Here is a 23,616-nt window from a genome sequence, read left to right as displayed (position 1 = left end):
TATGCTCTGCACCGCTGCAGCAGACGGGTACTAGGATCGCGGCTGTATCTGACCCGGCCTCACTCCATTCATCAAGCGGATCAGGTCTACATCTTCATTTGCACAAAACCATCCAGTCAATCGTTCCCTCCTCTCCGTACCTCTCCCGCAGCCAGTCATTCGCCGCCTTAAAGTGCCCGTTACCCAAGAACCCGCGATGAGCCGATAGAGGCGAAGGATGTGCAGATCTGAAAGGAGTTGTCAGCACACTGATCAGGCCCAGGCCTACGCAATGTCGTCACTCACTTCAGCACAAGGTGTTTCTTCTGCTCGACAGCTTGTCAGGTCGATTCTGGTTGTGTGTGCTGATACGCACCTCGTCGATCCCGAGCTTCTCATACGCTTTCTGGGCGGGTAGCCCCCACGCCATGAATACCACGCCTCGCTCCTTGTGGTGATCCAGGACAGCGCGAATGGCTTGCGCAGTGAACTGCTCCCAGCCCTTCTTCGAGTGCGAGTTTGCTTTGTGGGCTCTCACGGTTAGGCATGCGTTCAGCCATAGCACACCCTGTGTTGCGACTGGAGAGAGATCACTAGAGGCGATGAGCACCTTCGACGCGATGCAGACTTGGTTCGTCAAGCTCACCCTCTATCCTTCGGTGGCACAAATTCTGGAAAGTCCTCTTTCAGTTGCTTGTATATATTCTTCAGCGAGCCCGGTGGTTTCGTCGGCGGCAGGACCGAGAACGATAGTCCTATGAGAACAATTCTCAGTAGGACTCCAAGAGATGCGATTCTCGTGCTTACCATGAGCTTGGCCCACATTATGATATGGGTCCTGAAAAGGACATCGGCCAAAAGCTCGGGCTTAACACGATTGTGCTCTTACCTGTCCCAAGACGACGACCCGAACGCTGTCTAAAGGGGTATAGTTCGACCAGGAATAAACGTCCTGCACTGCAGTCGGCGGTCAGCTGTGCGGCGTTCTCCCTGTACGAAAAAGACTGACTCTTCGGGTATATGGTATTCGACCGATGCTCAGCCGTGAGGAAGTCTTTGAGCTGGGACCGGTAAGCGTTGGCATCACAAATGCGTGGACGACATTTATTACCTGACGAAAATATGACTTGCCAAACTCGGCCTGTAGCGCCTGATGCCACTGCGGCTCCATCGTCTCCTTCTCCAGATTCTGCCAGGTGAGGGTACCGACATCCAGCCGTCTCTCTTCGCTGTGTAATGTAAGTCCTGAGATGAAGCTGACTGACACGTTCGCAAATTACTCACGTAGCCTCCGCCGTCTCGAAAGTGGCTTTAGCTTTGCGTTCGGTGCGCTTCTGGAAGATAGAGGCGACGGCTTTGCCAGAGGCGCTAGTGCTGGTTGAGGTACCTGCAACGGCGACCGTTGCCTTAGTAGAGACCTTGATTTTTGCGGCTTTGGGCATGGCGTATAGCAAGTATCGAGTTTGGGGTGAAGAAACGCAAGACCGTAAGCTGATAGAGGTATTAGGGTCTTGTCCAGGGTGCTTCGCGAAGAAAGGGATATTTACGAGAGCCTTGTGAGCGTGAACAGCATGCACCCGAAGTGGGTTGAAGATGCTGGTATTTCTTTCAAATGAGTAGGATCGTTGCTTGTGGTCGCAACAAACACCAGATAGGAGCTTGGCTCACCTTGTTCGAGAAGCTCGGTCAGTCGCACAGTCCTGCACAGAAGTGGCCAATTTGGTGGTGGCAGACAGACAACCCGTTATTCCGCCTCGTACACGTGATCTTATGTGCTCTAAACAAACTCGTTGCCGAGAAGCCGAGAAGCCTCGAGGCTCACGCTGGCGAAGTCCCCGCAAAGTCGCCACCGCGTCAAGGGCAAAGACTTACACATCGAAAGTTAACGGAGACTGTTACCTTGCCTGGCAAGGTCCCTCTCGCCCTTATTTGAGCCCATGAATTTGTACGGTGGGGGCGGAAAGGAAGGAGAAGGAGCTGCGGCAGAGGATAATCAGGCGAAGGATGGGTGGATCGTTAGATAATGAGGCGATGATAGAGCATAATGGAGCAACGGTAGGAGGCGAGGGGACGGAGGGAGGAGGGGACGATACCGATGGCCAGTAAGGGGCAGCAGCGGAGGCTACGGGAGCTGCGCAAAACATAATACCGTGCTGATATGGATACCCATGGACTGCATGCGCTCCAAATTAAGTCTCTGAGCGATATAGTACAAAGTATTTGCCGCCATGATGCGCAACAAAGCAACACATAGGTTAATCGACTAAGAGCCAAGGAATCGCCATCCGCCCTCGATGTCGCAGCTGCGAGGAAGGAAGTTCAGAAAGATACTCGTATCAAAGGTACGGATGCGTACCGTGCAGAAACATAGCTATCGCGGAGTCCATCGTTAGCCAGTGCGTCGAGCCCGTGGATCTGCGAGCACGTCAGCGATGGTGATAGGTATTGGAGACTCGCCTTGCAAAGACCTAGAGAAGGGTTCGGGCTTGGCAACAACTAAACACTCCAACGACGCCCGGCCCTGAGTCCGAACGCCGCCTTCACTCTCCGCACGCCGACCTCAGCTTGCAGGCCAACGCGCATCGGGAGCGACGAATAAAGCCGGGTGGCTACCGCACTGGAATGAGAGTCGAGACTGCTCTCCGCCCCTTCCAGCAATCACGACCCCCATCCCGACACGACATGTCCACCGACCCGCATCCCCGCTTACCACGAATCCGCCTTGGGAGCGCCCCGAAGGACGCCCTTAGGTGGGAAGCTCTGTCGCCAGTCCACGGTTCGTAAGGAAGAGAGCCGCCGGGCTATATACCCATCGCGGAAGTAAAGTCTGGTGGCGGTGCGGGAGGAAAAGCAGCCCAGTGGCGGTGCGGAATAGATGTTTGTTGACGACAATCTCGCGTGTATTTGTGATTGTTGATGCGCCCATATGTGTCACATGACCTTTCGCATGTTGCCGGTGGCGTCGTCGCTCCTTGCCTGGTGCTTTGCTCACCATCTCGGGCTAGACCACTGTTCTTGACCATGATCAAAGGTCATTACATTGAACTTCATTGCAAGGTATCTCTTGCCCTTCAACCCCAGTGAAGAGTCACGCTACTCGCGGATATCTCACGCTACCAAAACCTACCCTGCCACAGCGATATCTTACAATATGTACGAAGACAGTTGAAATAGGTTTTTAATCGTGCTTTTCTAGCCCATACTATCGCGCCCTATTCAGCCTTTTTGCGGTAGATTGCAGTAGCAACGGATACACTACTATCTACTCAGGAATATCACCGTCCACCATTGCCTCCCGCGCTGTGCTGGTAGCCATGCGCGCCTTGCGAACGGCCGCCCCCAAGTCCCGCCCAGCACGCGCGCATATACGCGGCTCGAGCCTTGCACAACCGTAAGCACTACGTTCAGCCTGGGGTGCGCTGACGCACACTATCACGCCGCCGCATCACCACTGCCAGCTGGCTGCTTGCGTGCCTCCAGATACTCGGTAAGCGTGTTTCCATACGTAGTCTGCAAACGACGATTAGAAGACACCTCTTGTAAACACGGGCTATACTGACCTTCAACACCTTGCAGCGTTCGGCGTATGACTACGGGATATGTCAGGCTCAGTGCCGGCGATGCTGCCCGCATGCGTACCTTCTGACCGCCGGTACTTTTCATTGCATCCCAAGCGGCCTTGACGACACCATGTGCGACGTCCGGGTCCTTGTCGCGAGACTCGTGTGCATACAGATTGCTGTACATTGTATCAGGAAGCGACGACGAAGCGGCATCGGGACTCACAACGGCGTCGTCGACATGCCGGGATTCCAGACGCGCTGCTTCCTCGTACAGCTGCGGGAAGCGTCGTTGGCGAGCGGCGGGCCTGTCGTCGAGGGCGCTGCCGATGTGGGCACCTCAACATGGGGAGTGGTCGAATCGGTGGCGGTGGTTATCGTGAGACTACTGATAGGCGGAGAAGAGAGGATTTGAGGCGGCGGCGCAAATTCTTCAAACTCGATTGCATCCAAAGGCGCGATGCCCGCACTGCATGTCACCTAAGATAGCGGATACACTTACGCCTGAGTGCCACGTACAGAGAATCAGCGACCTATAATTTAAAGTCAACAACCGTATTAGCTACGAATGATGAGAACACATGCCTTGTACTGAATGCGATCATCTTCGTCCGTTCTGACTCTCTTGGACGGTTGCTCCGCATCAGCAGGGCCAGGATCCAGCGGCCGCTTCGACGGAGCATCGCGAAGGGATGCAGCAGGCAGCAGAACCGCGCGCTGGAGTTCACGAGAAGGCACGTTTGACGCGTTTGGCGAGGGCACGACAGACGAGAATGTAGCGGGTGATGGCGTAGCGGGCGATGGCGTAGCAGGCGATGAATACAAGTCGACGACGGGCGCTCGGGAGGGTTTCTTGTACGAGAGAGCTGTGGGGCCGGGTGTATGCGTACGAAGAACAGAAGCAGCACGTTCAGCTTTGATGATGGCGCTCTTCGAGACTGTGGCGAGGTCCGGATTGTTTTGCTTCCAAGAGGAATAGACTGCTTGATAAATGCGCATAAGCTTCCAGTGATTGTCGCAGTAGTTGACCTCTGGGAACTGCGCATATACTTCGTGTTGGAGGAAACGGAGGACGGTGAGGTTGACATAGCGGTAGTTGGGGACCCTGATGCCTCGATCACCTAGGTCTCCGAAGCACTGGCGGACAAGGGTGCGGATCTGCCCTACGCGCGTCTCGGTTATGACCGCACCGTCCTTGTTCCGTAGGTAGCGCATAGAGGTGTTCCTGTCTTGAGGATCGATATCGGGAGCAGTGCTGTTGGAACCGTAGAGCGTCTCGGTCCAGCCAAGCTTGGTGTGGAGACGGATAAGAGCCTTGGCGTCAAGTTCGTCCGAGCCGAAGTCTGGAGGAGGGATGTTGTCGCGTAGGATGAGGCCGTTCGCGTCACTGCTGGAAGAGACGACCGGTGCGTTCACGATTCGTTCTTGATGTCGATCCATCTTATCTTGCTGCTTGTCGATTCTCTTCAGCGTCGTGTCGATAGTGGCTGTCGCATCTTCTAAAGCCTTGACGGCACTCTCAAGTTTCCCGCCAAGAAGCCTCCGGTTCAGGTGAGCATAGGCTGAGGAGATGGCAGTACCACGTACTTGATAGTCTCCCTCTCCATCTCCAAAGCAGTCACCTTCATCTGGAGCTGTTGGAACTGCATTTGTAGGACATTCGTCGTGTTCAGTGTTGCTTGCAAGTGGAAAGCGGAGTTCGGCTGGGCGCCAGACTGTGTTGGAATAAGCCCAGAGCCATTTGTCGCAGCGAGCTGTTCAAGAAGTTCAGAAGCAGAGTAAGCATGTTGGAGAGAGTTAAAGTCATTCATGGTGGGGGGAAGCAAGGAGCAGGGCACCGGCGCACAATGCCGACATGTAGCCGAGTTAGGAAGTAGATGTGCGTACATAGGGACCATCATGTACATACAAACATAAACTCGACTCGAGTAGGTAGCTTTGTGTCCATGCTGCATGATACTATCAGATATACGGAAGCATAACTAATCCTCGTCATCCTGTGCATTGGAACCATCAAGTCGCATAATATCAAGACCCAGCTTCTCGGCAAGGAAAAACCGGGTCACAAACTCGGGCTGGGGCAAGTACGGTAGGCTAGATGCAGAAGGATAGCCCGGAAGCGCACCAAAGAGCGGAAGCGGTACCATTCCAACCACAGACAGGATAGTCTTCACCTCGATGACCTCCACCGACCGCCTATCCAGGTCACATGCAACGAGAGCGCCCGAGGATTTCTCGAGGAGGCTCTGGTCGGGGTCGGAGTAGCGATGCACCATGGCAAGGCCAATATCCTGACCAGCGATGTGATGCACAAAGTAGTATAAGACTTCGGCAATGTAGAGCGACCTTGTTGCGACGTCCCGCGCCTGTCAATGGCTTCAGTCGAGCGCCAGGGCAATTCAATCAGAACCCACCTTCACATTGCGTGCGATGCGCTTACCGCTCCCGTGTGCCTTCAAATTCTCCTTCCACGCAGAGCGGGCAATGTTACCGTTGGGAAGTACGAGCCGCGCCCATCGCATCACCTGTAATTGGCTGTTCGAGCGGGGCCGGCCAGTGATCCTGCTGATATAACTCTGTAGCGCCACATTGTGCGCGACCGAGAGCACCACAGACGTCGTGTCCCGTGCAGGTCTGAAGCTGAAGCCTCTGCCTAGATGGTAGGCCAACCGTACGTTGCCGTTTGAGGATGCATTCGATGGGTTAAGACTTGGCACGAGCGACATGATGGCATTGATCTGCGCACGACGCACGGCGCGTTGTGAGAGGTTCGCGTATGGGTTAGATGGCTGCCGGATCTCCTGACCGAGGTTGCCAATCGTACGCTCCATCGTCCACTGGGAGTACAGACCTGGCGGACCAAAAAGCTGAATCTCCCGAGCCAAGTGCGTGAGCGAGTGAACACTCTGTCGCACGAAGTGGATTCGAGCTGTCTTGCCAGCATAGTAGAGCCGCTCGTAGTCGCGGACGAATGTGATGACGAGCTGGTGAGCCCGCCTGAGATCAGATAATGAGATAGAGCGCTGGTGAAGAATGCGGATGGCGCACACGAGGTTGCAGAAGTTGCGATAGTACGGTTCGGGGAGGAGCTTGTAAAGCAAACCGGGTCCCAAGACGTAGATGTAGTTGAGGTATTCAGCTGCCTTATATCCGCTGTTAATCTTCTCGGCAGGGTTGCGAGGGGCGCGGTCGAAGAGGGTTGGAAGATACGGAGTAGCATCCGCAACGGTCTTGCCGTGTGCCTGCAAAGTATATGTTGGAATAATCACGAGCGCGAGTAAAAGATTGACAGACCTTCCATACATCTCCTCGAAGGACAGCCCATGCCCACGCACTCAGAGCATCACCTCGATTGGTGTCGCATTCGAGGGTCCCCCGCCAGAGAGAGATCATCAGATCCGGGAGATTCAGCGCTGCATGGTGCATGAGGTCGCCGGGACAGCAACGGGGAACGGAGAGAACACGAGGTAGACCGCTGAAAATACTAGGCTTGTTGATGCCGGACTCCTGCCTGCGTGCAGCAAACTCCCGCTCATTCCGGGAAGCGCCAAGGTGGGCAAGGTTGCGCTCGTATGTGGCCTGGCTGAAGGTCGGAAGGTGTTCGACGTCGTATGCGTGTGCATTACAAGCATCGCCGTGACGGTTACAGCCAGGATAATCGATGGCCCTCGACATTGCAGGGTAGTACTGAGACCCTTGAGGCTTGTGACGTCCTTTGAGGCCGCAGAAGCGCCTGCAGCCGTGCGTGGCGAGGTGGCCGTTGTTCCCGTTTAGATCTTGCATAGCTGGTCCATCTGCGGTGACGAGCAGGAGGTAGGGGCGATCGATGGTCATCTGCCGCTTCATCCCGTTCCAAACTGGAAGACCGTGCTTCTGTATGGCGGCGAGATGATGGAGCGAAGGGAAGAAGAATGACTCAATGTTCTTTGGCTTGCGAGGACCTGGAATGACAAAGGACGGCATGACAGAGCTCATCTTGTATCGCACCTCAGGGGAGAGGTCCAAAATCACGAGTATCGCGATCCAGGCGTCGCTCTGTTTGCTCCGATATAATTGGGCGCCGTCGATGGAGACCATGATCACCGTGTCGTCCTCGTCGATCTCGTGCGCCTCGAAATATGCCTGGCCACAGAAGATGTCATCGTAGTTGTCGACGTTAATGACACCATTCGCGTCGGCCTGAGCAGTTGTCAGTCATGCCAAGAGCCCGAGATGCTAAACATACCTTCTTCAGCAGCTCCTTCGTCTTCTCCGAGCGATACGCCATTGCGCGAGCTGCATCGGGATGTCGGTATAGCGCTTGCAGCTGCGGGCCCACTGGCATCGTGCTGAAGGTCTGCTGAGGGACTTTGACACGACCGTGAGATGCCGCAAGACGGATAGGGTCGTATCGCGAAGCGCCACACTCGGGGCACGTCTCGAGGATGGCGTAGGGACCGGTATACGCGACACAGGAGTTGTGGCACATGTCGTGCTTGATAGGGATGACACCGCTGATCCGCTCGACAAGTCCTTGGGTAGTAGCATGAGAGGGCACGGCAGCCTCGTCAGGAAAGCGCCGATTGATAGCTTGTCTCGTTGCCTCATAGACTCCTTCAGAGGCGGTAGATGTCGCCGCAAAGAGTTCGAGCGCCATAAGCGTGTCGGCGTCTAGGTCGACAACAGACGTGGGAGGATTGAGTAAGTGGTAGAGCTCCTCACCAGCCATGTCGCCATTATTGATAGTGGCGTCCTTAACGGCCTGAATAAACTCCTGCGACAGCCTGAACGATGGGATTGTGGACTTGATTTGGGAAGCAGTGGGTGCATCATCAGTCTCCTCTGGGGCCTGCGGATCGTCTGGAGCTATCCGGTTACGAGCGCCCTGCGCTGCAGTTGCCGCTAACTCGATATCTTCATCCAAGTGGGTGTCGGATACGTCCTTAAATATTTTGAGTACAAGTGGTCGAATAGAATCGTAGAAAAGAGTCGCACCAAGGAGCGCGCACGAGCAGTCGGCGGCGATTGCGGTGCTGGGATAGCGACACGACGCCCCGAAGGAGAGGTGGAGGCTGCTTGGACATTTGTGTTCTCGGCATGCGGTACAGTCGCGCGCGCTTGAGGATTGTGGCGCCGCCAGCGTTGTGCCGAAATCATGGATCCATGACCGTCTTTAGAGCAAGCAGAGCAGTTACAAAGGCGAATCGGCTCGGTAGAAGCCATGTCGGTTGCGTGGGACGAGCCTGGCGAGCTGAGCGAACAATCAAGTGCTATTGATCTTATATACCCTGTCTGAATCGTGTACAGCGGTGATTAGGTCATATTTCTAAACCTGTAGAGCTCTCCTCGTCAGCTGCATTGCCAGCTAGAAGTCTACAGTACATACGTTCCTTTCATCTGCCCCAACGCCAGAGCAGCTGCGGCGTAAGCAAAATGTCGCTTGGTGTCCTCGGGTTTGTACCAGCTGTCGTGCCAACGAGGTTCTATCAGGATCCGAGGTCCTGTCGGCCGATATAGCTGGATCATCGGTGCACCTATCTTCACGATGCACGGTTGACGAGGCGGCCATGGTGGTGGACGCAGAGAGCAGTGCGCGATCACATGACATCAATATCTGGACGAGCGGTTGATCCCGCGCCTAATAGCACCAGTAGCGGTATATCTAAGGACTCGGAACTTGCTCCTCTTGAGATGATGACCACGTCTAGCATTGTACAAATCATCAGTCACTTGGATTGTGCACTATGAGGTACAATAGCTCTACTCCATTGTTAATTGGACCCTTTCAAATCACCGCCAATCTGCGAGAGCTGCGGCACGTCTGCAATCAGAGAGATTGAGAGCGGGATGATACGTCTTCCCTCTGCATCTCGCACGCATAGCTCGCACGAGAGCGGCACCAGATATCTATCAAGATCGCTTGGGGCATGCGGACCTGCGACGAAAGCGTTACTCGTCGTGCAGGGTCCTGCGTCCTGCTAGAAAGTCAGCCCACCGAAATTAAGAGGCATCCCTCGAGTCAGTATACGCACCGCGTCTGAGATCATTAGGCTGACAGGCGTAAGTTCCTGCTAGGCTCGCTGCGCGTGAACATGCGGATCATCAAGTGGGATACTGAAGGACGTACCGAGTCTGGATGCTGCGCAACAGAGCCGATGCATACTGCATTGATGCTGGCAATCTCCAGTGCGGGCTCCTTGGCCGTATACCTAGCACAGTGAGCACTAATGAGCGCGCGGCGCTGCTGACAGGCGCATAGCGTACCTATCTGCATGTGTTCCAACTTGGGTTTCGTCGTGCTTCATGGCGACTTCAGTGCGCGTCCAGATACGGGCAGGGCTCGCCACTGGGCTTATATACGCGCGCGTACAACTTACGGATGTAGCGGCACTTCGATATCGGACTCCAGTTTGCGGCAGTCGCTAGTCTGCAGGGACGTACTGGCGCTCGTACGCTCGCGTCATCGGAAGTGATAAATTTGCTTGAATCGAGGCTTTGGGATGCTCGACTGAACGAAAGAGGTCGACGAGCGGGCGAGGAATAGACAGTTGATGTAATCTGATGTCATGTCGATCGTTAGCTTGGTTTCGGCCGAGCCGAAGTCGCGTCGAGTAGATTGTGGTTGGTTGCGGTACGACGGGGTTTCTTGTGGTAGGGCAGTTCTCACTGGGCTTCAACCCCACCATTTAATACGGTGCTCTTGGACGACGGCCGAACCCACTCGTTACCTCACCCATTACGTTTCCCTGTCCTACATCTTCTTAGAACATACTTCCCCGTCAGTATTTACGTGCTTCCCTTGTCTCTCGTCACCTATGCATATATGTCCTCTCCCAGGTGTTGCTGTCTCAATCTATGATCCATGTCTTCCCCCCTTTCCCTACGCGGTCACATGACCTGCACGTTGACCCGCATTTACTCATCCGATCGCGGCACCGGTCCGTCTCCCGTTCCATCTTGCCTTTGCCCGTCATCACGATGCTCAAGCGCATCCCGACGACAAAGGATGGCAAGCCCCTCGACCGCCTCCAAGAAAGCCGCATCATCAACAAACCCTTCAAACCGCCCACCATCGCCGCCAACGCCGCGCGCGACCAGCCGCAGCGCAAGCGCAAGCGCGTATCCTATAAAGATCAGGACGGCGCCAAAGACGACGATGACGACTCGGGCGACGAGGCGGCGAAGCGAAAGAAGAAGAAGAAGCAGTTGGACGAGAGCTACCACAATGAGGAGGAGCTGCTCGCGGCGGTGAAGAAGTTCCCGGTATACAAGCCCAAGCCATTCGACGCGATGCACAGGCGCTTCTCGATGCCGACGATGCGGAATAAGGCGGGGGAGGCGGTCCCGCTGGTGCCGACGGGGGCGTCGCTGGGGATCAGGCCGCTCGCGAAGCTCATCCCGCGCCCGCTGTTCGATCCTATGGCGGACCATGCGATCGTGCTGTACGACCCGACGATCGACGATAGGGAGACGGACGAGGAGCGGCTGGAGAGGGTGAAGGAAGAGGAGAAGGCGAAGATGGAGGAGGAGGCGAGGGCGAAGTCGGAGGGGATGTACAACCCGCACAAGAAGCTGCGGACGCTGCTTGGGGAGGACAAGAAGGGGAAGACGAAGTCGGAGAAGGTGCCTGTCGTGATCGACCCTAGGCTAGGCAAGGTGCTACGACCGCATCAGGTCGAGGGTGTGAAGGTGCGTGACCTGCCTGAGTGCGCGTCTGAATGGGTCCTGACAACTCTGCGTGCAGTTCCTCTACCGATGCGCGTCTGGCATGGTCATGGAGAACACGTATGGCTGCATCATGGCCGACGAGATGGGTCTTGGGAAGACTTTGCAATGCATCACCCTCCTATGGACTCTGCTCAAGCAATCCCCTCACGCCGGCAAGCCCACCATTGAGAAATGCATCATCGCGTGCCCTTCTAGTTTGGTTAGGAATTGGGCCAACGAGCTCAGTATGCCACTATTTCTAGTACACCTGGATGTATGCTGATGTTTGCCGCAGCCAAGTGGTTAGGCAAAGAGGACACCATTTCCCCATTAGCAGTGGACGGCAAGGGCACGAAAGCGGAGCTCATCGAGAAGGTCAATCGTTGGGTGTCTGCTTCTGGCCGGAATGTCACTCAGCCAGGTGTGTTGAAGCGATATTTATCCTGCAATGCATAAGCTCTAAAATCGGTGCAGTAATGATTGTCTCCTATGAGACTCTCCGATCTCTCACCGACTATCTTGCACAATGCCCAATTGGTTTGCTCCTCGCCGATGAGGGTCATCGATTGAAGAACTCTGGTAGGCCTCCGCCTTTGCTCAGGCTTTCCATCTCTTATCTGCTATACAGAGAACCAGACCTACCAAGCCCTGGCTTCCCTCAATGTCCGTCGACGCGTCATCCTCACCGGTACACCCATTCAGGCAAGCTTCATCCCGAGAAAAGTGATATCGTATATACTTAAGCTCGTCCTTAGAACGACCTCTCCGAGTATTACTCCCTCCTCAACTTCTGCAATCCCAACTTCCTTGGCTCGAAGAACGACTTCCGCAAGAACTACGAGAACATCATCATCCGCGGGCGCGACGCCGACGCCACCGACAAGGACAAGCAGGAAAGCGAGAAGAAGCTCAGGGAGCTCACCGGCATCGTCACCAAGTTCATCATCCGGCGCACGAACGACCTGCTGTCCAAGTACCGTGAGTATCCCTTTGTTCATGCGCGCTTCGAGGCATGCTGACGGCAACACACTCTCGCAGTCCCCGTCAAATACGAGCAAGTCGTCTTCTGCGGCCTCTCCGAGTTCCAACTCGCCCTCTATCGACTCTTCATCACCTCCCCGGAGATCAAGTCGCTCCTTCGTGGCACGAACTCGCAGCCGCTCAAGGCTATCAACATTCTCAAGAAGCTCTGCAACCACCCTGAGCTGCTCGACCTGCCCAACGACCTCCAGGGCAGCGATCACCTTATCCCCGAGGGCTTCTGCGGCGCCGGCCAGCAGCAGGGAGGCTCTGGGCGGTCAGGTGGGCGCAGTGGGAGAGGTGGTGGCGGCGCAGGCGGGAGCGGGAGCGGGAGCGGGAGCGGGCAAGTCCGCTGCGACTGGAGCGGCAAGTTTGTGGTTCTGGAAAGGTTTTTGCAGCGGATGCGGACGACGACGACGGATAAGATTGTGTTGATTAGTAACTACACGCAAACGCTGGACTTGTTCGAGAAGATGCTGAGGGGGAAGAGGTGAGTGCGGTTTATTGAAGGTGGGATACTGGATGCTAAAGGCTCGCCACAGATACGGCTACTTCCGCTTGGACGGCACGATGACCACGACGAAGCGGCAGAAGATGGTCGACGAGTTCAACGACCCCAACAACACGGAGAAGTTTGTATTCCTGCTGTCCAGCAAGGCCGGAGGGTGCGGTATCAACCTAATTGGCGCGAATCGCTTGATTCTGTTTGACCCGGACTGGAACCCGGCGGCTGACCAGCAGGCGCTGGCGCGTGTATGGCGTGACGGGCAGAAGAAAGAATGTACGTCGCGGCGAGCTTGACTCTGCATAATCGTCTCATCTCACAAACGCACCCACAGGCTTCGTCTACCGCTTCATCTCCACGGGTACCATCGAAGAGAAGATCTTCCAGCGTCAGGCGAACAAGCAGGCCCTCTCCTCCTCCGTCGTCGACGAAAAGGAGGACGTCGAGCGCCACTTCTCCATCGACTCCCTCCGGCAGCTGTTCAAGTTCAACGAGAACACGCTCTGCGACACGCACGACACGTTCAAGTGCAAGCGCTGCAAGAACGGCGTGCAGGCAATGAAGGCGCAGGCGCTGCTGTATGGGGACGCGAGCACCTGGAACCACTTTACGAACGCGGAGCTGAAGAAGAATCACGATGATCTGTTGAGAGCGGAGGTGGGGGAGCCGGAGGTGTCGTTTGTGTTCCAGTATATCAGCCATTGAGCAGGCTCGGGTTGCACGCGGACTTCGCTTTGGGACTTTACACGGTGGGGAGGAGGGAGTGATTAGGGATATGCATTCGAAGACATCGTATAGCACTGTATAATAGATCAAGACAACGAGGAACAACTGCATAGACATAAGCATCATTCCCGCGCATGTAAAGAAGATTGGGCACCTCATTGGGTAGACATGAAATTCTCGTCCTTGATCCTCTGCTTAGTTTCTATCCGCCTCTTCGCACGCAGTGCCTTCCGCGGGTCGTCGTGCACCTTGGGCTCCAATATTGTCCACAGCCACTCTGGGTACTCCTCGTCCGGCTTAGCCAGCACTGGCGGCTGGCCCTTCAGATAGTTCAAGCCCACAAGCACGGTGTCTGCTGGGCAGGACGACTTGGGTGCTAGGAAGCACGGTCAGACAGACGCCTGGTGGTAAGAGTATACGAACGCACCTGCGGGTGCCGGCTCAGCGGCCTTGGCTGGCTTCGCAGCATAGCTCCGTGTCTGGAAGAGCACGCGAAACGCCTGGCGGCGCGTGCAGGAGACGAGGGACATGGCGGTGGTGATGGCGGCGGCGGGCAAGTTCGCTGCCTGCCATTTGCGGGAGCGCATTCGATCGCGCGCCGCTCGGGCCGGAGAGCCACTTCCCACTCAACACTGACATTCACGACCACCCAACTATCGACACGACGACTATGGCTACGAAGGCAGGAAAGAAGCGCGCGGGCCCCTCGACTGAGGACGTGCCGAGGACGGGCCACGCGACAAAAAAGACGCGCTTTGTTGAGCCAGTGGACGATCCAGCTAACTTCGAGGAGAAAGTCAATGAGGGTCTAGAGGACCCCAGCGCACATCGCAAAGGACGCGTCAAGACTGAGGGCTACGACTCTGACTCAAGCGACGAGGGGGAGGGGGTGGTGTTCAGTCGGCAGAAGGGGAAGGAGGAAGAGGAAGAAGACGACATGTTCGCAGTGGGGGACAAGGACGACGACAAGGCGGGCGAGAGCGCGAAGAAGAAGAAGACCGAGTACCTCCGGCTGGGGGACATCGAGGGGCAGGAGTTCAACGACGGCGCGCGCGAAGGCGACGAGTCCGAGGAGAGCGACGAGCCCGAAGACGAGGACGCGGCGGAGCGGAAGAAGAAGGAGGGCATGGGCTTCGAGCTCTCGTCGTTCAACATGCGCGAGGAGATGGAGGAGGGGAAGTTCACCGAGGACGGGAGCTACGTGCGCTCCTTCGACGCGCACGCGGTGCACGATCGGTGGATGGAGGGCGTGGACGAGCGGCAGATCAAGCTGGCGCGGAGGCGGAAGCGCGAGCAGGATCGGATACAGAGGGAGAAGATGAAGGCCGAGGAGCGCGAGATCGAGCAGAGTGGGGGGAAGCCGGCGCTTGAGCTGCAGCTCGTGCCCTTCCTGAAGAAGGGCGAGTCGGTGCTCGAGGCCTTGCAGCGTTTGGGCGCTGTGGCGAAGAAGAAAGGGTGTGTTCATCTCTTATTCTGCTGTGGTATTCATGCTCATATGCCAATCCCCCAGTCACAAGCCAAACAGCAATAGCATGCAGGTCGATAAAGCCCCCTCAGGCCCGACCGCCGTCGAAACCATCACCCATCTCGCCTCCAACATCATGTCCGTCGGCGATGTCGATGTCTACTCGAGGACCTACGAAGAACTCGTACGCTCCGTACGCTCCTCCGGCCTCGTCGAACCGGACTGGGACCCACCGTCCGCAGATGTCAAGTACGAATACAAGTGGGACATGCCGGGGACGGATGCGCCGGACCAGACTTTTGGCCCCTTCAGCGAGGAGGAGATGAAGTCGTGGTACAAAGCGCACTACTTTGGACAGTATGGCGAGAAGGTGAAGGTGCGGCCGGTAGGTGGGGAGTGGGGTGATTGGGACGATGTCATCCTATGAGCTCGTCTGCGCGTCTGTGACCATTTCTCGCCTATATCTTCAATTTCCATGCTCCTGTATCCCTATCGTGCTGTGTATTGCTATCTACCGCATCGTCTTTGACTACGCGGCTTTGGTGATGGATGCGCTGTTGTGTCACGGACCGTCAACTTCAAGTGCAGTGAGTCAACCTCTTCATCCACGCCAATAAACTCAGACCTAACGGGAGGTCAATGAGATTGCACGCGGACCGCGACAGACGCAAGGTCAAGATTGTCGCACTTGAACCAAGAGAACATGGTGAAGGTCATTCACCACCCTCATGCATTTCCTCCAGACGTGTCTACCATGGACTGAAGTGTTGGGGCCTTTACCACTTTCTGGGGTTGAGTCGGAAGGTCTTCAGTCCCTCTTCCTTCTTCCAGGGCACCTCCTCTTCCCAATGGGTGATGACAACCGCCGCCTGCTCGGGGCTGATTGCGTCTCCTCGAAGGTACTTGCGCGCCGCACGAATCATGCCCTGATCCATTCCTACAACAGCATCAGCTAGCCAACTCGATTGCCGAGCCGTGCGACTGACCACTCCACACTTCGTCGAGCAATACCAGAGGTGCTTTGCCAACCAGCGCACGCATCAGGAGCGCCATGCGCTGCTCGCCGATGGTCAGGTCCGCGAAGGGACGCTGCTTGAACGCCTCTGTCGCCTCCCCAACCGCGTTCCCCACCCACGCATCAGGGCCGAGAGCCGCGAAAACCTCTTCCATCCGCGAGAGGCGCCAGGGGATATCGGGCGGCGCCATGATACCCTTACCGACGCCCTGCTCGCCCCCGGGCACGAAGCCGCCGTCGAAACCCGTGCCGACAGCCTCCCAGGCCGTCACACCCGGCCGCCGCGGGAAGGCGTCGAACAGCTCAGGTGAGAGGACGCCGATGAGCGAGTGCAGCTGGGGCGTGGGCGTGCGGGAGCGCGGCTTGGAGAAGAGGTGCAGGTGCTTCTGCGTGTAGGACTGCGGGTGGTCGCCGGTGAGGAGGGACATGAGCGTCGTCTTCCCGGAGCCGTTGCTGCCTTGGAGGTGCCAGCGCTCGCCCTGGCGGATCTGCCAGTCGAGGTTGTCGAGGACCTGGGGAGCCGAATGAATGAGCTTGTCGTCTGAATATGCATGGGGAGGTGCGCTTACGACTCTGTTCCCGTACTTTACGCCGACGCCGCGCATGTCGACGAGGATGTCGCCGGCGGGGGCCAGCTGGGTTTTCGCTTCCTCAGCGGTGCGCGCCTGGTGGGCGGCCTCGTCCGCGAGGACGTGGGCTTTATCGCCGACGATGACGCGGTCTCCGCGCACAAGCGCGAGGTGTGTGATCCACTCCGGGATCTCGTCGTGTGTCCGCAGGCCGAGGAGGATGTACGGCGAGCGGTTTTCGTGCAACTCCTTCAGGGTGTGAAGTAGGCGGGGTCGGCTCTGCACGTCGAGGCCGGCTGCATGGCGTTAACAGGATGCGAATGACAAGAGGGCAATATACTCACTGAGCGGCTCGTCAAGCAAAAGAAGTTCGGGCTGCTTCAGCAAAGCGCTGATGATACGCGCGCGGCGGGTCTGCCCATTACTGAGCGCGACACGCGGTAGGTCAAGCAGCTCTTGCAGCCCTAGAGCGTCGACGAGGCGCCCGAAGAAGGCAAGCTTCTCAGGGGATATGGGAGGCGGCGGCTCGACCGCATCGTCGTCTTCAAACTCAAATTTCTCCCGTGGGATCGTCTCTGGGAACATGCTCTGGCGCAGGGTTATGCGGTCCTCATCGCGGACAGCGCCGTAGCGAGCTGTGTAATCGTAGAACCCGCCTCCGTGCGCACGGGCGCGGTTCGCGAATGAGACGAGCGTGACGCTCGTCAAGGGATCTATTCCCTTCTTCGTGAGGAAGGGTAAGGGCCCGCCCGGAGGGTACGGAGTGATACGGTGGTGGCCCGTAAGCGTCTGTCGAACAGTCTTCAATAACCAAACGCCTTATACGAAGCAGAGATTGTCCTACCTCGAAGACCGTCGTCTTGTGTCCCGTCCCGGAGCCAATGACAGCCCAGTTTTCGCCAGGCTTCACGGTCCACTCGAGGTCCCGGAGCGCGGGCGGCGCATGGTTTCCGTCGCCAAAGCGGTATACGTTTGCCTTGGGGATATGAATGAGTGTGGCATCTTTGGACGCATCAGTAGTGTGGCACCGCGTATGGTAGAACAGCAGCAGCCCTGGACGACGCGCAGCAAGCGGCTCGAAGCGGGTCTGCGCTGCTACGTTCGGCTTCGCAAGTCGAAGCATGACATGCATGACAGACGGTTGTCAGTGATGATTCTGAAGGGAACTTGCGCCGCCGCCAGGTGACTCCCCCACGCCATGCTTACCTAAGCAGCGTAAATGTCAATGCGCGCCTAATTTAGCCGTGTTCTGCGTAGCACTCAAGTAGCACTCATCATGCTCGCCGCCTTCCCTCGTCCCTTCTTCACACCAAGGGCCTTCTCAACCGCGCGCCGTTGGGCGTCCACTGGAGGTAGACCTCTTATTGGGCGCTACACGGATGTAGTCCCGACGGAGCTCGCGCGCGTTCAGTCCGGGCGAAATATTCGCTTGCGCGACTACGAGCAGCAGCGCGCGAACGGACGCCTTAGTTATGACCTCAAGTTGAAAGACGGGAAGGTGCTCCCCGCCGAGGGGCCCAACTTCATCGGTGCGTAGCGCGGTGCACCGGGTGTGGGCGTACTGACACGCGCTACAGGGCCGAATGGGTGCTCGCTGCGACCACCACTGAGCCCAATGTTCCAGGAGGTGGTGCGGAACTTCCGGGGGAGGAATGTGACGATCTACGTTCTCAAAGAGGGTGAGCGGCGATCCGTCGTCCCTGTCGAACGTGCTCTAACCTACCGATCACGCAGGCACACCGCTACCGCCAACCCTTCAGATCCTGCACGAGCACTCTGACCACTACTCGATGCAGTGCACTAAACCCATGACGCTAGAAGGTATGTATGAAGTCCTACATCCTTTTCTGCGCTACGCAGTTACCTCTCCCTCTCCGCCCCTCGTTTCCGAATCCACCCAGCACTCTCCCTTGCCTTCAATCTTTTTTTCCTTGCGTCGCTTGACTCTATCCTCCGTCGTGCAACACCTCTTTCCTCCGTCATGCAGCACTCCTTCCCTTTCGTCAAGCAATACACTTTACCACCGATGCTGACACGCTTCGCAGAACTCGACGCGGAACTAACAAAGTTCTTCGAAACGCATGCGCGGGTCCTCGATAAGTTCGAGTTCGACGACGAGTACCCCTTCTCAATAGAGTAGTGATCCCCTCTCTATCTGAGGGCGGTCCCTTCTCCGTCCGGGGGTGATCCCTTCTCCATCTGAGGGCGATCCCTTCTCTGTACGGGGGTGATCCCTTCTCTGTGCGACGGGTGGCCTCTTCGACATATCAGGGTGGTCCCTTCGCTCTCGAGGGATTCGTTGGCGGAGTGATCGCCCGGCTTGACCTTGCCATCAAGCGCTCAATACCTTGCCTTCTGTACATCCGGGCGGCCTGTGCACCAGGAGGACCGCGTCTTCTGTACATCAGAATAAGGATACATGCCCCACCACTTAATTTTCTGTCCCGCCTTAAGATGTCGTCGAAGATCACTGCCTCAATATGCCAAATTCGCTCCTTCAGCGCGTCGGAAGCCCTGGGTGCCCGCGCGACAGTGCGACGCACTCGAAAGGTATGGCAAGCCCTCCCCTGTCTCACGCAGCGCAGTCAGAATAAGTGTCTTCAGTCTTACAGCCCTATGTGCTCTAAGTACATGCATATGCAATAATGGCCCAATATTTTACATGTCTACTTAGACGGTGAAGGCGCAGACAAACGGCTACTGTATATGTGTAACGAGAGGAACGTAGACAAGTAAAAATACGCGAGGGGTCGGTACTGTAAGAAGTGAAGGTGATGGCGATTTTGAGCGGCGGCTTATGGGGCGGCGTGCGGCGGGTGGTCATGAACGAGGTGCGACTGATTGGCACCGACAGTCGCACGAGAGTTCCTACTCGCACACGCGCCCGGTCTACTCGGAGCGGGACCCTGAAGGCGGGCGAGCGGTCTATGACTTGAACTGCGACTCGCTCGGGTGCTGCTTGTAGTCGTCCAAGCCGTCCATCTGCTGCGAGGTGTCGATGCGGACAGCGATGGCGCCCGTGGACGCGCCGGTTCCCTGGAGCTACGAGGGGTGTCAGCCCGAACGACGAGCGGCAGGAAATATGGTGAGGGCTTACGCGAGGGCCGGATCGATCGCGGCTGGAGAGGGCATAGCTGTCGCTGTGGCCGCCAGCGAGCGACTGCTGGATGTGCTCACGACTGTTGAGCGTGACCATCAGGCAGTTGGTGACTAGACACATATTAGCATGCGTTTTCGGTAGGCAGAGGGAGGGATGACTTACACAGGCGACCCTCTGAAAATATTCGCTTGAGGTTAGCCAGTGTGCCAGATCACAACGACGAGGAGACTGACCAAGGAAGAAGGTAAGCATGTAGATGAAGGTGTCGGGCCAGACGTTGATCTTTAGAATCGTTAGCAAGATATATCCTCGACTCAATTACTTGACGTACGGCAATGCAACACCAGAGAGCGGTGAAGCTCGTCGGCAATCCGGTGTTGAAGGTGAACACGATCAAGCGGTTGAGCACGTCGTTCCTTTATCACAAAGTACGTCAACATCTCCTTTTCGTCGGTTGGTGGGCGAATGGATGACTCACGATCGCTTGAAGCCCGTCTTCGACTGTTGCAAGCAGAAGATCATCGAAATCGAGATGAGCACGTCGGTCGCCGCGGAGGTGATGTTAATCGCAATGTTGATGTTCTGGGAGTCGTCAGTACAAGGTCAGTGGGTTTTGCGGGGCGAGGATATCCACCTTAATTGCCGGCAATTCCGCGAACGTCGACATCTGCGCGCAGCGGACCGAGAAGACTGTGATTCTCGCTCAGAAAGATAACAGGAGACGTTGTACTCTCTACGTACCGAAAGTACAAGCTTAGGACGCGATGTCAGCAAACGGAGGAATCAATGGATGGAAGGACTTACTGAAAGCGGAGATGGCAGACGCAATGAGGAGAGCGGTCACATAGTAGTTCCCGTGACTCACTGCGAAAGTCAGTCAGTAAATCGTCGTGGTCGTTCAACAAGAGTACGTACGGCGGTATACACGATGGCAGTAGAATCTAGAGAAGGAAGAGATCGTTGAGCAGACTTCCTCATAGAGACGAACGCATCGCATACAGCTGGACAACAAAGGCCAGCAGGCCAACGAAGAGCACCTGGTAAGCGAGCGTGCTGTGGGATCATGAGCGGAATGTACAGCGGAAGCAGGGATCTCGGCCTACCCTTCAAGTTGGCCCAGCGCCAACGAATTGCCATGGTTTGTCACGCAGTACCAGTAGACTGCGAGGTACGGTCAGACGGGAGGGGAGTATGAAAGGGAGTATCGGGATCGCACCAGATGCTGCCGGGAAAACACATGTCAATTATCGACGGAGGCAAATGATGGGGCAAGATCGCTCACAAGCAAACATTCCCTGTTGAACAGTGTCGAAGACGAGGATGAAGATGACCTGGCAAGATCGTCAGTGGTTGGGGTCATCGTCGACAGTCCAGCACACGCACCAGGCCCTTGTACACCCAGCTGTCCTTCCTGGCATACACACGATAGTAGTGCCAGCCCTGAAGCAAACTACCTGTAGGCACATTAAGCCACGCGACCGAAGACCCAAAGCAATAGCCGCACATCCGTAAAGGCTAACAGTGACCGGGTCAGAGACAACGATCTAGCAGTGTGATAACAGCACGCACACAGAGGACAGCACCAGGGAGCTAAACAGCATGCCCAGCCTGTCGTTCAAGCGCCCGCGTCAGCGTCCATTCCCTTCACACCAGTACTACGGAATAGGCATACGTGAGATCGAGCGCGGTGGGTGCCATGGCTTTCTACAGTCCCGGGGCGAATGGGCAGGGAGGGGCGAAAACTGCGCGCGCTTGCGTATATAACGGCGCACGCCGAGGCACGCGACGCAATTGTGGTCGCCGCGAGCTTCTCCGCGTTGATCATCAGAAAGTTCATGAAATGCGCATCAGCTAAATGGGGGGCCCAGGGTGTGTGCGCGCGCGACACCAGCGCGACATCCCGGCATCCTGACGGGGGCCGGGTGCACCCGTCGGCATGGGCGCGCAAGATACGCCAAACAGGCGAGTCTTGTGAGCGATGGGAGTCCGAGCGCAGCGTGGGATGGCAGGGAAGGATTGGGAGGGGATGGCAAGCGCCCGGACTTGCGGAGAGGCTGGATTAGGTAGCTCCATTCGTTGCCGTTCAACGTGAAAGTTCTGACACAGGACCAAGGTTTCTCACACTTTCGTGCTATCCTCCGACTGCCCGCATGCCGACCAGACCCTCGTTTCTGGGCCTCTTGTTCGACCTGAACGCCACCAGCATCGCGGGTCAAGCAGCGAGCAAGCGCCTCCACATCCCGAAGGTCGACCAGACGGCCGCGCCGTCCATCTGGGGAGGACGGGATCTTTGATGGGGTCCTCTGAATGCGTTGCAGATCCTATTCTTCCCACAACTTCCGATAGATCTTCGCTTTGTATAGGGCAGGCCTTCCAATCGATGATGATCTGTACCTGCAACCGCGTCGTGCGGCGAGGTATTTCAGCCTTCTCAGAGCATGCAAAGCTTCCTGCGGCGCGGACGCACCCGCAGGGCTCCTTCTCAGGTTCATAACATCGTGCGAAGGAGCGCGTTCTGATTCAGAGCATGCAAGGCGAAGGCGTACTTACCAATGAGCGTCTTCGTCCAATGAGGAGGACGCTGCGAGCGAGGGTCCAACAGAAGAGAAGGTCTCGCTGAACAGCGAAGTCGACGAAGCACCTTCCTGCGCATGGAGCGCTAAGAGAGCGCCCGTAGGACGATAAAGTCGATCATCGCGAAGTCGTCAGGGTTTTGCCTATGCTACAGGAAGTCGTTATTACACCGCAACACAAACGCGCAGCGGAAAAAAACCGGCAGCGGCTTCCAGAATGACACCAGCGACGCAGTCACCAGAAAGCGCTGGCAGGACAAGCCTCTGGCTCTCCAGCGGAGCATGTCATGGGCGCTCAGTGAACCCCTTGCCGGCGGATTCCCAGCGCGGCGCGGGCTGTCGGCCAGAGCGCCCGAGCGGGGCCTGTGACGTCGCTGATCAGCGGCAAAGTCCGGCGGACTTGTAGAGAGTAGCACTTGTCCATAACCCTCATCGTGCATCCTTCCGAATGAATATGAGCACGTCGCACGCGCAGCTTTCCGAGATGCAGTGGGAGGACGGGTCAATACAAGCTCACAAGCAACAGAAGAATAACATAGAGCATCCAAAAGGTCTGTATATACACTTACGAGCGGCGCCCTCGCGATAATCAGATTCGGTCAGCCTTCAAGTTCGACAAGAGGACCAAGCTATATCAGTGTACAATCTGCCCTCACGCGTCGGACTGGAAGCCAAAAAGCCAGGCTATGCGTCACGAGCTCACAGCGGTCCACATGAAGACTTTTCGCATCAAAGACGGCTTGCCTCCCGCCTCCGCCACGGACATAGAGCAGGTGCAGCGCAGCCCTCAGTCCATCGAGGCGGAGTCCCCACCGCCCCGGAACTGTGCGTCGCCCTCTGTCCTACGACCACAACATGACTAAAGCGAGAATGGACATTGCGCACGCCTGTCCGACGAGAATCCGACCACCAGCAGTGACACTCCACGTCCTTACTCGCGTTTCGATCCACTTACCGTTTCGTACCCTGAATACACTTCTCTCCCATCCGAAGTCGCCCCCGGATGCATCACGGTACCGGGCCCGCGCATTTCCTCCGATCCTGAAGAGCAGCTTTTCGACAATTTCGCGGGCTCCTGGGCGAGAACGACTTTCGCTGACTCTGACGAGTTTCTGGGAGCATGTGAGGCTGGCGATGCTGGCGCGAACGAAGGGTACGACACGTGCGAAGAAGACAATACGCTGCGTACAATGGACGAAGCGCTACGCATGCCGCCCCCGCCAGTCGTCGACAAAGGTGAGTAAGCACCGTGGCTCCCGACGCGATCAAGTCTGACTTCAGTCAGACGCACCTTTTGCTTCTGTTTCTCTGGTAGATGACGACAGAGAATGGAGTCCTTGGAATGGGAAGGCGGTTTGTTGCGTTCCTTGCGCTCTTCGTAGCATGCAGGCTGACAAACTCGATGCAGGACTGCTTGA

General features: G+C 56.7%; 13 protein-coding genes across 13 annotated transcripts; 4 read left to right on the top strand and 9 right to left on the bottom strand.

Annotated features, from left to right (window-relative positions):
- Nucleotides 1-20: 20 nt before the first annotated feature.
- SCHCODRAFT_02604820 (uncharacterized protein) lies at nucleotides 21-1,724 on the bottom strand. Its single transcript, XM_050344130.1, has 11 exons — nucleotides 1,648-1,724; nucleotides 1,527-1,584; nucleotides 1,264-1,470; nucleotides 1,091-1,208; nucleotides 989-1,040; nucleotides 869-936; nucleotides 787-817; nucleotides 626-734; nucleotides 356-572; nucleotides 286-305; nucleotides 21-227 (listed from the first exon to the last, which is right to left on the bottom strand). The coding sequence occupies exons 3-11, from the start codon at nucleotides 1,419-1,421 to the stop codon at nucleotides 95-97; spliced, it is 906 nt and encodes a 301-aa protein (XP_050202691.1). The 5' UTR covers nucleotides 1,422-1,470; nucleotides 1,527-1,584; nucleotides 1,648-1,724; the 3' UTR covers nucleotides 21-94.
- Nucleotides 1,725-1,957: 233 nt separating this feature from the next.
- Nucleotides 1,958-2,483, bottom strand: SCHCODRAFT_02008761 (uncharacterized protein). The gene is made up of 2 exons (XM_050341519.1): nucleotides 2,336-2,483; nucleotides 1,958-2,282 (listed from the first exon to the last, which is right to left on the bottom strand). The coding sequence occupies exons 1-2, from the start codon at nucleotides 2,364-2,366 to the stop codon at nucleotides 1,996-1,998; spliced, it is 318 nt and encodes a 105-aa protein (XP_050202690.1). The 5' UTR covers nucleotides 2,367-2,483; the 3' UTR covers nucleotides 1,958-1,995.
- Nucleotides 2,484-3,164: 681 nt separating this feature from the next.
- Nucleotides 3,165-5,363, bottom strand: SCHCODRAFT_02604814 (uncharacterized protein). Its single transcript, XM_050344129.1, has 8 exons — nucleotides 5,127-5,363; nucleotides 4,125-5,079; nucleotides 4,059-4,072; nucleotides 3,766-4,008; nucleotides 3,619-3,718; nucleotides 3,540-3,569; nucleotides 3,408-3,489; nucleotides 3,165-3,359 (listed from the first exon to the last, which is right to left on the bottom strand). The coding sequence occupies exons 1-7, from the start codon at nucleotides 5,348-5,350 to the stop codon at nucleotides 3,412-3,414; spliced, it is 1,644 nt and encodes a 547-aa protein (XP_050202689.1). The 5' UTR covers nucleotides 5,351-5,363; the 3' UTR covers nucleotides 3,165-3,359; nucleotides 3,408-3,411.
- A 158-nt stretch (nucleotides 5,364-5,521) lies between these two features.
- Nucleotides 5,522-6,965, bottom strand: SCHCODRAFT_02483262 (uncharacterized protein; the record flags this gene model as incomplete). Its single annotated transcript, XM_050342824.1, has 3 exons — nucleotides 5,522-5,905; nucleotides 5,960-6,781; nucleotides 6,834-6,965. 3 exons carry the CDS (start codon nucleotides 6,963-6,965, stop codon nucleotides 5,522-5,524), a joined length of 1,338 nt encoding a protein of 445 aa, XP_050202688.1.
- A 435-nt stretch (nucleotides 6,966-7,400) lies between these two features.
- On the bottom strand, nucleotides 7,401-8,007 carry SCHCODRAFT_02484953 (uncharacterized protein; the record flags this gene model as incomplete). Its single annotated transcript, XM_050342839.1, has 2 exons — nucleotides 7,401-7,718; nucleotides 7,765-8,007. Coding segments are annotated over 2 exons (561 nt in total), but the record flags the coding sequence as incomplete, so codon positions are not given.
- Nucleotides 8,008-9,228: 1,221 nt separating this feature from the next.
- Nucleotides 9,229-9,971, bottom strand: SCHCODRAFT_02604809 (uncharacterized protein). The gene is made up of 4 exons (XM_003036165.3): nucleotides 9,783-9,971; nucleotides 9,646-9,727; nucleotides 9,551-9,589; nucleotides 9,229-9,493 (listed from the first exon to the last, which is right to left on the bottom strand). The coding sequence occupies exons 1-4, from the start codon at nucleotides 9,821-9,823 to the stop codon at nucleotides 9,290-9,292; spliced, it is 366 nt and encodes a 121-aa protein (XP_003036211.1). The 5' UTR covers nucleotides 9,824-9,971; the 3' UTR covers nucleotides 9,229-9,289.
- A 389-nt stretch (nucleotides 9,972-10,360) lies between these two features.
- Nucleotides 10,361-13,661, top strand: SCHCODRAFT_02604805 (uncharacterized protein). Its single transcript, XM_003035355.2, has 9 exons — nucleotides 10,361-11,207; nucleotides 11,263-11,470; nucleotides 11,521-11,646; nucleotides 11,700-11,804; nucleotides 11,854-11,927; nucleotides 11,981-12,203; nucleotides 12,264-12,735; nucleotides 12,788-13,026; nucleotides 13,085-13,661. The coding sequence occupies exons 1-9, from the start codon at nucleotides 10,497-10,499 to the stop codon at nucleotides 13,453-13,455; spliced, it is 2,529 nt and encodes an 842-aa protein (XP_003035401.1). The 5' UTR covers nucleotides 10,361-10,496; the 3' UTR covers nucleotides 13,456-13,661.
- SCHCODRAFT_01198128 (uncharacterized protein) lies at nucleotides 13,632-14,006 on the bottom strand (the record flags this gene model as incomplete). The annotated part of the gene is made up of 2 exons (XM_003036166.2): nucleotides 13,632-13,852; nucleotides 13,904-14,006. The coding sequence occupies 2 exons, from the start codon at nucleotides 14,004-14,006 to the stop codon at nucleotides 13,632-13,634; spliced, it is 324 nt and encodes a 107-aa protein (XP_003036212.2).
- A 91-nt stretch (nucleotides 14,007-14,097) lies between these two features.
- SCHCODRAFT_02604801 (uncharacterized protein) lies at nucleotides 14,098-15,501 on the top strand. The gene is made up of 2 exons (XM_003035356.2): nucleotides 14,098-14,931; nucleotides 14,987-15,501. Exons 1-2 carry the CDS (start codon nucleotides 14,147-14,149, stop codon nucleotides 15,366-15,368), a joined length of 1,167 nt encoding a protein of 388 aa, XP_003035402.1. The 5' UTR covers nucleotides 14,098-14,146; the 3' UTR covers nucleotides 15,369-15,501.
- A 216-nt stretch (nucleotides 15,502-15,717) lies between these two features.
- Nucleotides 15,718-17,648, bottom strand: SCHCODRAFT_02482019 (P-loop containing nucleoside triphosphate hydrolase protein; the record flags this gene model as incomplete). Its single annotated transcript, XM_003036167.3, has 5 exons — nucleotides 15,718-15,878; nucleotides 15,928-16,468; nucleotides 16,526-16,821; nucleotides 16,870-17,314; nucleotides 17,370-17,648. The coding sequence occupies 5 exons, from the start codon at nucleotides 17,646-17,648 to the stop codon at nucleotides 15,718-15,720; spliced, it is 1,722 nt and encodes a 573-aa protein (XP_003036213.2).
- Nucleotides 17,649-17,771: 123 nt separating this feature from the next.
- SCHCODRAFT_02523650 (uncharacterized protein) lies at nucleotides 17,772-19,019 on the top strand. The gene is made up of 4 exons (XM_003035357.2): nucleotides 17,772-18,054; nucleotides 18,103-18,204; nucleotides 18,260-18,346; nucleotides 18,571-19,019. Exons 1-4 carry the CDS (start codon nucleotides 17,802-17,804, stop codon nucleotides 18,663-18,665), a joined length of 537 nt encoding a protein of 178 aa, XP_003035403.2. The 5' UTR covers nucleotides 17,772-17,801; the 3' UTR covers nucleotides 18,666-19,019.
- A 74-nt stretch (nucleotides 19,020-19,093) lies between these two features.
- SCHCODRAFT_02604797 (uncharacterized protein) lies at nucleotides 19,094-21,368 on the bottom strand. The gene is made up of 18 exons (XM_050344128.1): nucleotides 21,298-21,368; nucleotides 21,195-21,233; nucleotides 21,130-21,140; nucleotides 21,009-21,079; nucleotides 20,908-20,956; nucleotides 20,842-20,847; nucleotides 20,729-20,786; nucleotides 20,625-20,678; nucleotides 20,541-20,566; nucleotides 20,430-20,489; nucleotides 20,367-20,378; nucleotides 20,260-20,315; nucleotides 20,104-20,207; nucleotides 19,957-20,041; nucleotides 19,859-19,907; nucleotides 19,788-19,799; nucleotides 19,623-19,735; nucleotides 19,094-19,567 (listed from the first exon to the last, which is right to left on the bottom strand). Exons 1-18 carry the CDS (start codon nucleotides 21,321-21,323, stop codon nucleotides 19,451-19,453), a joined length of 948 nt encoding a protein of 315 aa, XP_050202686.1. The 5' UTR covers nucleotides 21,324-21,368; the 3' UTR covers nucleotides 19,094-19,450.
- On the top strand, nucleotides 21,299-22,015 carry SCHCODRAFT_01274764 (uncharacterized protein). The gene is made up of 2 exons (XM_050341365.1): nucleotides 21,299-21,688; nucleotides 21,739-22,015. Exon 1 carries the CDS (start codon nucleotides 21,347-21,349, stop codon nucleotides 21,686-21,688), a length of 342 nt encoding a protein of 113 aa, XP_050202685.1. The 5' UTR covers nucleotides 21,299-21,346; the 3' UTR covers nucleotides 21,739-22,015.
- The last annotated feature ends 1,601 nt before the right edge of the window (nucleotides 22,016-23,616 follow it).

The sequence above is a fragment of the Schizophyllum commune genome, assembly GCF_000143185.2.
Source record: "Schizophyllum commune H4-8 unplaced genomic scaffold SCHCOscaffold_1, whole genome shotgun sequence".
Lineage (NCBI taxonomy): Eukaryota > Fungi > Basidiomycota > Agaricomycetes > Agaricales > Schizophyllaceae > Schizophyllum > Schizophyllum commune.
Note: the sequence above shows the minus strand (reverse complement) of the source record. Positions and strands in the feature narration are given on the sequence as shown.